Here is an 11713-nt window from a genome sequence, read left to right as displayed (position 1 = left end):
CAGAAGCAGAGATAGAAAAAGAAGCATAGATACAAAAGGCAACCGGCTCCACAGGCGGCCCCGTCCAGGAAACACACAGCCAGGCAGACGAGCTCCGAGCCAGCTCCCATGTCAGAGGATGAAGAGAGCACATCCAGTTAGTCACAGTCAGAGAAACAGGACTACACTGGAAAACAGGCCAAGCTCCAACATCTAGAAACAAAGGTGTTGATGGCAGCAGCACAGCTGATATTTCTCTCCAGGATGGAGTCACAGCCAAACAGGAACAGACCAGATGAAGCTACTATGAGAAAAAGCAGAGATTGAACTAAAGGTCTAAAACTAAGGATGATTCCTCGGTTTCTGGTTCCCAGTAGAGAATGACTGACTTACTGGTCCATATGGACCTGCTAGAACTGCTCAACGTTATTTCTGACATTTTGAATGGAAAAAAACTTCCTGGATGGGAAGAGAAACGTCTTTAAACTTGGAATCAAAGTCCAGTGGATTGTTTCTTAACTTTTTTGGAACTAATTCAATTCCTACATAATGACTCTTAAATCTTTTTCTTTTCTCTGGTGACCCTCCTCTGGTGTGTTAATCTATAACAGATACTGGGAAAAGTTCCTGTGAGTTTAGCCGGATCAAAGGCAGGGATGGTCGACTCCACTGAAGGCGGATCTATGCTGAACATCTATGAACCAGTCTAGATATGCTGGACCTGTCTGCTTGGGAAGCGGGGATGGAGGGTCCAGACGTTTCACCAACAGCCTATCAGATCGATTAACCCTGAAAATGAGTCTAATGATGTTTTATTTATTAGCCACGTCTGATTCTTCCTCCTTCTCTTATATTTTTATCCTTCATGTAAAAAAAGAATCTAATCATTTAATCTTAAATTTAACCTTCAATAATTCAACCTGCTTCTTTTTTTATGTGGTTTTTGGTCTTTAAAGCTTTAAAATGTTTGATCCGTTCTGAAAGCCTGATGTTCTGATGATGTGAGTCTGTTTCCATCAGCTGAACCTGCTAATGGACCCTGAAAGCTTTAGAACAGCCTGTTTTTGATCTGCAGCTGGAAACATCTGTCTCTGCCCAGCATGTTGTTTCCTGCACCATAGATGATCTGCTGGAAAGAAAAACAGGTGCAGCTGAGAGCGGCGCCTCCCTCTGGTTGATGGAGGGGAGGACGCTCCGCCTCCTGCAGGTCCAGCTCTCCATCCTGTGTTGATGTGCTGCAGTGTTTGTTTATGGAAGTCTCTCTGTCACTCAGCTGGCTGATAATCCTCGTCTATTTTTACCTCCCCCCCTCCTCCGTGTTTCAGCTGTGCTTCCCCTCACGCTGCTCAGGTTCCACACTTTCAGCAGGGAAGCGTTTGGATCTGCAGCACCGAGCCTCAGGTACCGTGATCCCCGTTTATCTGCCTCACTTTCAGGTCGCAGACGTTGGAGGTGGAAGGTTTGGGTTTGTTGTGGAGGTCGGGTCCAGCTGGGTTTCCTGCTGCCGTAAACTGATCTCAGTGGTAATTAAAGAGGACGTTAAAAACCAGACCTCCTGCTGCTGGGTTTGAATAAACGGCTCCAGCTGCAGGCCTTTAAAACTGAAGCGTTTGGTTGTTGATGTTACAGTGAGCTGAGGATCCATGTTTATCTTCTCTAGTTCACATTTTACAGAAAACAATGATTTGATGAAGTTATTGTGATCAGTCTGCAGGTAAGTTCATGTTAAGCTGCTTCACTTCCTCCTATGTCCGTCACCATGGTAACTGATGCTGCAGACCATCTATGTGGAGCTTCAGGAGCTCAAGTTAACAAATTAAGGTCGACGATTGTGGAAAATTTGGATTATTTCCCTTTTGGTTTTAATAAAAGTAAAAAAGCAAAAATTAATTAAGATCCCTTAGAAATTCTACGGATTCTCAGTCTGAATACTGACTGAAGGTGAAGCCATTTAATTGGAAAATTACTGCTTTACAGGATATTAAAGAAAAGACCGAAATAGAACATTATGGATTACACAAACAATGTAAAAAACAAAAACAAACAGATATTATAGGCATAAAGGAAAACAAACTTTTTATCGCTAAGATTCAAACACTGCAGAATCTAACATGTTTTAGTTCTTATTTTATTGTTTTATTGATTTTCTGTCAGTTTATTTCATGCAGAGGAGCAGGAATAAAATGCTGCCTCGTCTTGTTTGGTTCTGCTTCTGGAAACAGATTAAGGAGGTTTTTAGAGACTGGAAGGCTCCACCTGGAAAAGCTACTTGGATACATAATTCTGACTGAAGCGGTTTAGAACTTTATGGACAACAGCAGAACTTTGAAATGTCTTTCCATAAAGAGGCAATTAAGGTTAAAAACGATGATTTGATCCATTTTCTGGGTGTTTGTCAGGATCTGAGCTGCAGGAGCATTACTGATTTCCACTGTGAATAAACTGGTTCATTGATCCGACCTGCTGGGAATCAATCCTGCTGATGTTTCAATGATGTTAGTGACAAACTGTAAATGTTTAGATCCAAAACCACACATAGCCAGTGAGCCTCACAGATAGTGTTATATAAAATACTGAAATCTCGGTATAAAGTAGAAGTATAAGTACCTCTCCAAAATATGACTTTGGTAAAAGTCCAAGTCACTGAAATGATACTTGAGTAAAAGTCTTAAAGTATCTGAAATGGCTCGTACTTAAGTATAAGAATTACTGTAAAAATAGATGTACTCAAGTTATTTAGTAAAAGTGCAGTTTGAATGATATTTTTTAAACACAAATCAACTTTGAAGGTTAAATTCACTTAAAATAATATAAACAACCAAGTGTAGGATACATTTAGACTGGCTTTGGGAAACAGGCGTATCTTATTGGTGTTGATGAACGAACCCAGGCAACCCCGCCTACCTTTGTAGTCAGTAGGGGGGGTCAAAACACTTGCATTTCTCTTGCTCGTTTTTTTTTTTTTACTTAGTATAAAAGTAAAAGTATGCAATTAAGTTCGTAAATGTAGTGAAGTAAAAGTGAAAGTTCTCACAATAATGTATACTCTTGGAAAGTATAAAGTACTCCAAAATATACTTAAGTACAGTAGTGAAGTATTTTTACTTTGTTACTATACAACACAGCTCACAGAGATATAAAGCTGTGTGTCATCAGCATATAGAGGAGGCGCTGTAAGATCTGAGCTCCTGGGATCACAGGCGGTAATTAAAAATGGGTCAGGATCGGACCGTTGAGGATGATTCAATGTTTCCTGACCAGATTTAAAGTCACCAAATACCAGAGTAATCCCTGCCTGTCGACTAAGATCTGAACCAGTTGAGCCCAGTACCAGTTACCAGTCAGTTACTGGGATCCAGTCATACCAAGACTGAAGTTCTGGACCCATTTGTTCAGAAATGACCTTTTCTATACAGGTCAGATTCTGACTGATCGATTATCATTAATGCATCTAGATACAGTAGTTGACATTTATAATTTCCCCACTTCCTTAATGGGTCCTTGGCTGTTCTCCTAACATTTATTTTTAAACATCAATCTTTGTACTAAAATATTCTTTCTGTCATGATTTGTGAACATTAAGATCTAAAGAGAAGCATCATCTCCTGGTCAGACGCTGTAATTCAGTGAAAGGATGGAGTCAGAGGAAAAAACATGTTCATGGAGGGCATTTGCTGGGAGTTGGAGGGAAGTGGGCAGCCATTCGGCCGGCGTTTCACTGGGAAGGGCGGTTTAGAATGGCTGCTACTGTAAGAGGTTTGATGAAGGCAGTTTACAGGAAAATATTTATTATTTAAAGTATTCAGGGTCGAAACAGCTGAGAACTGTTTCCAGGAGAAGAACCTGAAGCATCATGAAGGCAGATGAAACCTAAAGTCTGTTGGGGTTTTGTTCTCTTCTTCATTTAGTGTTCTGTATGTTCCATCAGTTTTATATTCTTCCAAAACGAGTGATGAACATCATCAGCTCGCTCTGTTTTCACAAAACATCAGAGATTATTTACCTCGCTCTCCTTCCTGCTGCTCCTGCAGCAGCTGAGTTGGTTTCAGTTTGAAAGGCGAAAGATTGTCATTGTCTCCTTTCTATCTCCTCTTTCTTTCATCTTTTCTCTTTTTTTTTCCTTTTCTTCTTCTGTTTTTCTGCTCTATTTACATTGTAGTGTCCATATAAACTGTTAAACTCCCTGCATAATTATAATAAAGCAATTTATATGCATGAAACAAGTGGAGCTATATGGCAATTGCCGTACTGCTCCACTTGCGAAAGTAAAATCTGTTGGGCTCTTTTTGGCATCAAGACAGTTATTCTTATTGCCACCTTGCCAGACAGGACACTGTAAAAAAAGAAAAAAAAAAGGTTTCAGTTTGAAAGAAAGATCCAGATTCTCTGTAAAGCTTCAGGTTTTCTGCCTCCACATCCAGTGTCGGATTCTGACCTTCAGCTAAAGACGTTTCCACAGCAGTCCTTCTGCTCCGTGGGAATCAGTGAGATGATTCACAGGAAACACCTGGATCTTTGGATCTTAAATCTGATTAAACTTCAGTTGTTTTTCCTGTTCTTTGTATTTCTCTAGGAGTTAAAGGAGAACCAGAACAACCAAAATTGACTTTAAATGTTTGAGCAAAGAGAAAACATGACGGACATTTGAAGGAAGATGGAAACATCTATGAAACCAGGAGACGTTTGATCCAGGAAAATAAAAACCAACTGAGATCCAGGCAGAGAACAGAGAAATATTTTCCATCCTTTAGGTTTAGTTTACCCTCATGGGGACTGGAAGGAAGGAAGAAACAGAGGAGAGATGTGGAAACCAGAGCAGAGAGGAGAGCAGCAGCAGCTCAGCAGCAGAGCTCAGAGGCTCCTTCACCGCTCTGAGCTCCATCGCCATCCAGGCTGGACGCTCACAGATCGTCGCCTCGGTTCTCAAGGTAGGAAAACAAAGAGAAAGACCAGATGAAGGTTCAACAGAGAGGCTGAGGAAAACCTTCATCCATGTTTCTCATCAAAACCTAAAGAAGCAGAACCATTTCTAAGCAGAATGAGCCTTAATTAATCCCATAAAACCATAAAAACCACAAACTTCAAACAAACAGGTTTCAGGTAAAATCAACATTCAGACCCACTACATTAAAACATGCTTTGACTAAAAAAAACAAAATTTAAACCACATTTCTGAAATCGAATGCTTTGATTGGTCTGATTGATACTCTAATCTTTTTTCTTTTCGAGTATTTTTTTGTTTTTACGGCTCTAGTGGCTCAATTTTTGGACAGTAGGCTGAGAGGTAATATCTGAAATGTTGAGTTTTTTAATAGATTAAACAGGAAACTCATCAAAATTTATATAAACAAATATTTAAATAAAAATAAACCTTTTAACTTGGATCTTTAAATAAGACAACTGTCTGAAAGGCCTTTAAGGTCTAATTAAAGCAAACAAACAAACTGCTCAGGATAAAAACCTTTAAAACTTTTTCCTTAAAGAGTTTTATTATGTTAAATTAATTTATAAAGCGAGTTTTAAATCTGTTTTTATTCCATCATGTTTTCATGTTAGTGTTTAATGGAAGTAAAGTTTATATTTAGATAATTTAAGGCTCTTTGGTTTGTCTGAAATGATTTTAGCTGCCAGAGGAATGAAGCTCAGGTTAAATGAAGGTTCAGCATAGTTTAGATTTTAAAGCTGATGGATGTTTTAATATATTATAAATGAAACATTTAGCAGAGAATTTAAACAATCTGATGAAATGTTTTTGTTTTCTGACACTTTAACGATTAAACCAGAGTTTCATTAAGCTGTCAGTTTAAAGGCTGTTGTCTCCTGGTCTCTGGAGGTCGTTCAGACATTCGGTGGCGTTCCACGTGCCGCTTCCTGTTTTAGCCCATCAGCTGTGTGGCTGTGTGCGTCTCCTCACGCCTCACCATGTGTCTGTTTCTGCTCCACATGCCAGAGATACCGTATCTGAGAGGAATGCTGCAACACAAACACACACAGATCCACTGAGGACGGTCAGAGGAGGGAATAAAAAACTCATTTCTTTCATTAGTGATGATATTAAAAGATCCAGGTCAGAAAACAGCTGATTAACTCTTTTATTTATAGATGTGATGATTTATCTTGATTCCAGCTTCATGTTGAGATCAGCACTGCTGCCCTGCAGCCGGACGCTCCAGGACCTTCTTTACCTTCCCCTATGAACTTCCCCTGTCCTCCATGTTGATGGTTGGACTCTCTCCTGGTTTCCTCTCATGACTGATTGGTTATTTTTTAGCTCTTCACCTCCTCTGTGGATCATTTGTTGTTTTAATGCTTTCTTAATATATGAGATGAACTTGGGTTCTATTCAGGATCCAGTCAGAAAGATTAAAGCCCCTCAGCTACGCTGCAAGGATCAGGCTGGAATGAATGTGGCTAAATTAAGAGTTAGTGACTTTTAACTAGGGATGCGCGATATTGGGATTTTGGCCGATATCCGATATGCCGATATTTTAAAACTCATGTAGCCGATAACCGATATCGATACCGATGTTAAAGCTGGACAAAAATAAGTAGTCATTGAAAATAGCAGTTTTGTTATCCATTTCTGACACTGAAAAATAATATACTCAAATATATTTTCATATGCTGATATCAAATAGATTTTTAAAAACGTGGTATCGATCTATTTTACTTTCAGAATCTGGTGAAATTTCATCGTTCTGTTTCAAACTCTAGTGATATTTTGCAAATTCTTGTGAGATTTTGTTAGTAAAATAGAACGATACCGCGTCAATATATCAACATATAAAAATATGGCAACATTTGGTGAATTTTCGGGGGATTTCGTAGCATAACGATGACATATAGCAATATTTCATTAGTAAAAGAGATTGATATGGTGTTTTTAAATGGCAATATATCAGCATATGAAGATATTGGGATATTTTAAAGGATCAATATTTTTTCCCTCGTCTTTAGAAGTTTTTAAGTCTGTAAAAAAGAAGTTTTTGAGGAAGAAGAAGTAGTAGTACAGTAATTTTAAATTTTTTTTTTTTAGACTTTAGAAACTCAGAAGCTGATCAAATATCGGGTTAAATATCGGGGGGGTGGCCGATGTCCTATATTCAGTTTTAAGGCCGATACCGATAGGGGGCCGATTATATCATGCATCCCTAATTTTAACAGAACTTTATTTACACAATTCAAACAATGGAATCAATTATTAATATAAAAATAAGTGTCAGCTAAAAATAATTAAATAAGGAGCTTGTTATATTGTAGTTGCCCTTCACATTAAAACCCCACAGCTGAATAAAATCCTCCATGTTCTGTGGAAGTGAAATTCCAGCCTTATTCTGGCTTTAATCTTCCTCAGAGCGGCATCAAGGTGAGCTCCGTCCTGCAGTCTGTCTCTGAGGGACGAACGGCCATCTTTGCTTCACTTATTAAAAAATGTAAAAGTCGAACCTTTGGCTTATTTTTTGTATTCAGGCAAAATCCTCCTATAAATGGATCATTTATAAAAACTGCCCCAAAAAGACTAAAAACACAAATTAAAAGGCTAAAAATCTTCTTTAGTCTTGTGCATTCCATTAAAAACCTGGAAAACATTTTCAGACAGACAGTAGAAAGGAAACTCGTTTAAAACACCCTGATTAATAACCGATAAAAAACAGTTTGAGGCGACGGCGCCGTGTAAAATCCTCCATTGGAGATCACCAGTTTGTTTCTTGATGGGAGGCTTTTATAAAGTCCTTTTTTCTGAAGTTTTTCCGTCCAGATGCAGAGCGGTCGGTTCTGATGGTGTCTTTGGTTGATCACTTTTGTGCAGCTGTGGTGAAGGTCTTTCTGGTCCATATTGGATAAAATGTCTCTGTGGGTCCAGGATGGAGAGCAGAGGTCTGCTGTGTTCAGGGAAGCAGGGATCAATGAACTGTTAGTGGACATTAAAGCTGAATCAAAGCTTATTTAAGGCTTTTAAAGGTTGCTGTGCTGCAGATGTTCTGACTAAAATAACTTGGTAGCAGCGAGTAACGAGTCCTGAGTTAAGCAGCTGGAGGTTTTTAGGGTAATCTGGACAGAAACACGTTCTCCTCTGTTTCCTGTCAATGTTAGCTTAGCCTTCTGATGCCTCCAGTTATTACATGTTTATAGAAGAAATATTGATGCATTTAGGAGTAAACCAGATGATGTTGGGGTTGTGAGTTTGACTATTGCACCAAAAATAAACAGATATTTAGGCAAATTTAGGGCAAATATACAACAAACTAAAATAGGGTAACTAATAAAAGACTGAATACACAATTCATCTCAGGTTTTAGGTCATAGAAGCAATAAATAAATGTTTTTATTTTGCATCCTAAGGAGAGACAGTGAATTCTTGGCAGTTTAGATTAACATGGATTAGATCTTTCTCTGGTTTCAGGATTAAATCAAAATTACTTTTTTAACATTTTAAGTTAAATTTCTTAATGATTCTCTGAGAACAAAGATTATAAATCTGGTTTAATGAAATGATCATAGAGTCATTATTAAACCTGCTGAGTTTTTAGAAGGTAAACTGTTGGTTTGGTTTGTGTTTGTTGGTCCAGAGCGGTTCTCTGATCCACCTCCAGCTGGTCCAGTTCCAGCCCGGACTCTGCCAGATCGGATCAAACCAGGAGGAAAACCACATCCTGATCCAGGAGCTCCTGCAGCTGCTGGAAAAACTCCAGGTCAAAAACACAGACAGATGACAGATGATGGTCAGAGAAGGAGCTCCAGGCTGCAACTGATGAGTTTATGTTTCTACAGAAACATGAGCCTGAGGTGTTTGCTGTGGTGGAGAAGAAGCAGAAGGAGAGACTGAGGATGAGGAGGGACGCAGGGAGGAAACAGAAGCAAGACGAAGAGCTGAAAGAGGCGATGAAGGCGTCTCTGAGCGAGGGATGGTCGCTGCTCCTCCGCCTGCTGGAGAGACGGCTGGAGGTCCTGCAGATGGCTTCAGACGTCTTCAGCAGAGTGACGGAGGTAGGAGAGATGGAGGAGGGATGGAGGAGGTCCTTAAAGAGACGGCAGCTAAAGCTGAGCGCTGACCTCTGGAGCTCAGCGGGACAGAAAAGATCAACATATCAGGGATTATCTTAGCAGGTAGAACATCCAGACAGAGTCTCCCTTAAAACAGATCAGATTTATATAATCTACAGGCTGTGTTTATTTCTGGGCATTAAAAACAACAACTGACACTTTAATAGGAATAAAGAACCATATAAACATCTGTTTGATGGATGGAAAGTCTGCTGGCCTGCAGAGAAGACCTGCATGAGATCCTCTGAGTGGAGGAATGAGAGAGGATGTGAATAAAAGCACAAGAAGCATCCATAATAAAAGATTAAAAAGTTCTGCATTATAACTGATTGATGTGAAAATACATAACTTAAAAAGGCTATACAGTAGCAGCCATTCAAAATGACCCTTCCCAAATTACCTCACTCTCAGAGTCGGGTTAGTTTTTTGTTTCTCACTGAGAAACGTCTCATTTTCCTTCGGCCTCCTTCTGCTTTTTAGCATCATTAATGTCCGCCGTCATACTGAGTAACACTGACAGGTGTGAAATATTTAACACAAAAAAAACCTTCACTTTATTTATACGCACTGCGGCAAACCTTTATTAGATTCATCAAAATGTTTTTGAAATTGATTAACTGAAAGCGAGAAGCAGCATTTAATCTTTTGTTTCTAATTATCCTTCTTAATGTCTTTTCTTTTACACACCTGTTGAACAAGTATCTGTTTTAACAGCTCATTTCATCTGGCGTTCCCCAAGGTTTCACCTTTGGACCCCTTTTTCTCCGGTTTGTCGAGAATAAATATCTACATTTTAAAGGCGATAGATAACTACTGCTGGCCAGTGAGGGGAGCTCTCGCTAAGCTCTCTCTTATTCTTTACATTTTGCCAGCAGTTTGCCAGGTCTGAACTGTGGTCTGATCCAAGATGGCCGCCCTCTATGCACGTCGGATCGCTGCCGACAGCATCCAATGAGGGGTCTACCTATATAATGTCTATGGCCAGGTCCCATGAAGCCAATGCTAGGTTAAGCAAACTGTAACTAACCCATCTGAAAGGAAAGCGTATATTCTTAGAGTTAGAAGCTTTATTGATGTTTACTTTTGTTTAGCTTCTTTTTTAACATTAATCTAAGAAATGTAACGCAGAGAAGACATTTATCAGTTTTAATACGGAGCTACTAGGATCCGGCGACACCTGAGCTGCGACTAATGTAACATTAACCGACTATTCCGATTGGTGCAGATTCATTTTGTGTCGATGTTGTCGTGGTAATCAGAAGTAAATATTTCTATATTTTGGCGCTGTCAAAATCTTTAAAAGATTGTTTTTGTTGTTTAATAAAATGAAGATTTTTCCATCTTTAACTTTAGAGATTCTGTATTGTTTTTGAAAAAATGATTAATTTTGATATAATTTGTATCTATGATCTTTAAATTAAACCATCGATAGTTTCCCACCTCCCTTTGTTTTCCTGCTGATCCTTCATTCAGGCCTATTTTACTGTCTGCAGTTTGCTGCTGGCATCGACAGATTAGAGGATCTGCAGAGTAAAGCAGATGAAGACAAACTGACTGAAGTCCAGCTCTCCTTTGACTTCATCAGAAAAGGTAAAAATGTTAGTTTGACTTTAGTCTCTATAATCTGAGAAATGGGAAGAATCTTCATTAATGTCATTTCTGATATCCTATATTCTGGTTTAAAAGCTTAATATTTTACACCATAAATAAACATGGAGATAAGAACAATAAGTGGCTGTAGAGCAGCTGAAGTTATTTATCTGGTTTATTTGTGAGAGTTGAACTGATTAGAAGCTGATTTCAGACACAGACAGGATGATATTTCTATCTCTGGCTTGCAGATCTTCTGGGAAAGTCCCTGCAGGTTTTAACCAGCAGCAGCCTCCTGCTGCAGAAGCTCAGGCAGCTGCAGAGGACTGAGGCCCTCCAGAGGACAGGAAGGGTACTGCAGGACGGAGAAGCTGAGCTGGATCAGGTCAAACTTCATGATGATCAGCTTCAAATTAGGAACTTATCTGATCACAGAGCTTAAACTAATATTTGTTCACTAAGTTTGAATCATTTACTGTGAGGAAAACTAGTATCTGAACACCCTTTTATTTTGGACAGGTTTGAAACTGTCCTAGTAGGTGCATCTTCACTGATAGTAATTAAAAAAAAAAGATCCAGAAATGACTATACATGATCACTGTTTATTTGTATGATTCAGCTGCAAATGAGTATTTGAACATCTGTCTATCCGCTAGATTCTGCCCCTCAAATACCTGTTAGTCTGCCTTCAAAATGTCCTCCTCCACTTCATTTATTATCCTAACTTACACTGCAAAAAACCATCTAGAAATAAGTGAATATGTCTTAAATTAAGTGTATTTACCTTTAATCTGAGCAGGTAAATACGATGATTTGCCAATGAAATTAGTATCTTTACTCTTAAAATAAGATAATTAGATAATATGAACTTGAAATAAGACAATGCAATTATTTTTTCTTATTTTAAATGTAAATTGTTTTGTTCCATTGGCAATGTTTCTAACTTTCATCCTAAATTAGGGAAAAAAGGCACTTATTTTAGAAAAAAAATACGTAGATTTCATTTTTTGCAGTGTAGGTGCACCTGTTTGAGGTCGTTAGCAGCATAAAGACACCTGTCCACCCCATACAATCAGTGAGAATCTAACTACTAACATGG

The 11713-nt window shown here is 38.8% G+C and overlaps 1 protein-coding gene across 1 annotated transcript; it reads left to right on the top strand.

Moving 5' to 3' along the window:
- Nucleotides 1-4556: 4556 nt before the first annotated feature.
- LOC119777372 (coiled-coil domain-containing protein 141-like) lies at nucleotides 4557-11084 on the top strand. Its single transcript, XM_038276229.1, has 5 exons — nucleotides 4557-4907; nucleotides 8550-8672; nucleotides 8752-8967; nucleotides 10518-10614; nucleotides 10866-11084. The coding sequence occupies exons 1-5, from the start codon at nucleotides 4746-4748 to the stop codon at nucleotides 11054-11056; spliced, it is 789 nt and encodes a 262-aa protein (XP_038132157.1). The 5' UTR covers nucleotides 4557-4745; the 3' UTR covers nucleotides 11057-11084.
- The last annotated feature ends 629 nt before the right edge of the window (nucleotides 11085-11713 follow it).

This window comes from Cyprinodon tularosa, unplaced genomic scaffold (assembly GCF_016077235.1).
Source record: "Cyprinodon tularosa strain WSP-4 unplaced genomic scaffold, ASM1607723v1 ctg123, whole genome shotgun sequence".
In the NCBI taxonomy this organism is placed as follows: domain Eukaryota; kingdom Metazoa; phylum Chordata; class Actinopteri; order Cyprinodontiformes; family Cyprinodontidae; genus Cyprinodon; species Cyprinodon tularosa.
The sequence above is the reverse complement of the archived record's forward strand: the minus strand, read 5'-3'. Positions and strand labels throughout refer to the sequence as shown.

Bases quoted from the DNA above. Each gene is read 5' to 3' on its own strand.
- LOC119777372 (XM_038276229.1), top strand. From the start codon at position 4,746: ATGGGGACTGGAAGGAAGGAAGAAACAGAGGAGAGATGTGGAAACCAG. The intron at 4,908-8,549 runs GTAGGAAAACAA...TTGTTGGTCCAG, and splicing joins TCGTCGCCTCGGTTCTCAAG to AGCGGTTCTCTGATCCACCT. The intron at 10,615-10,865 runs GTAAAAATGTTA...TCTGGCTTGCAG, and splicing joins CTTTGACTTCATCAGAAAAG to ATCTTCTGGGAAAGTCCCTG.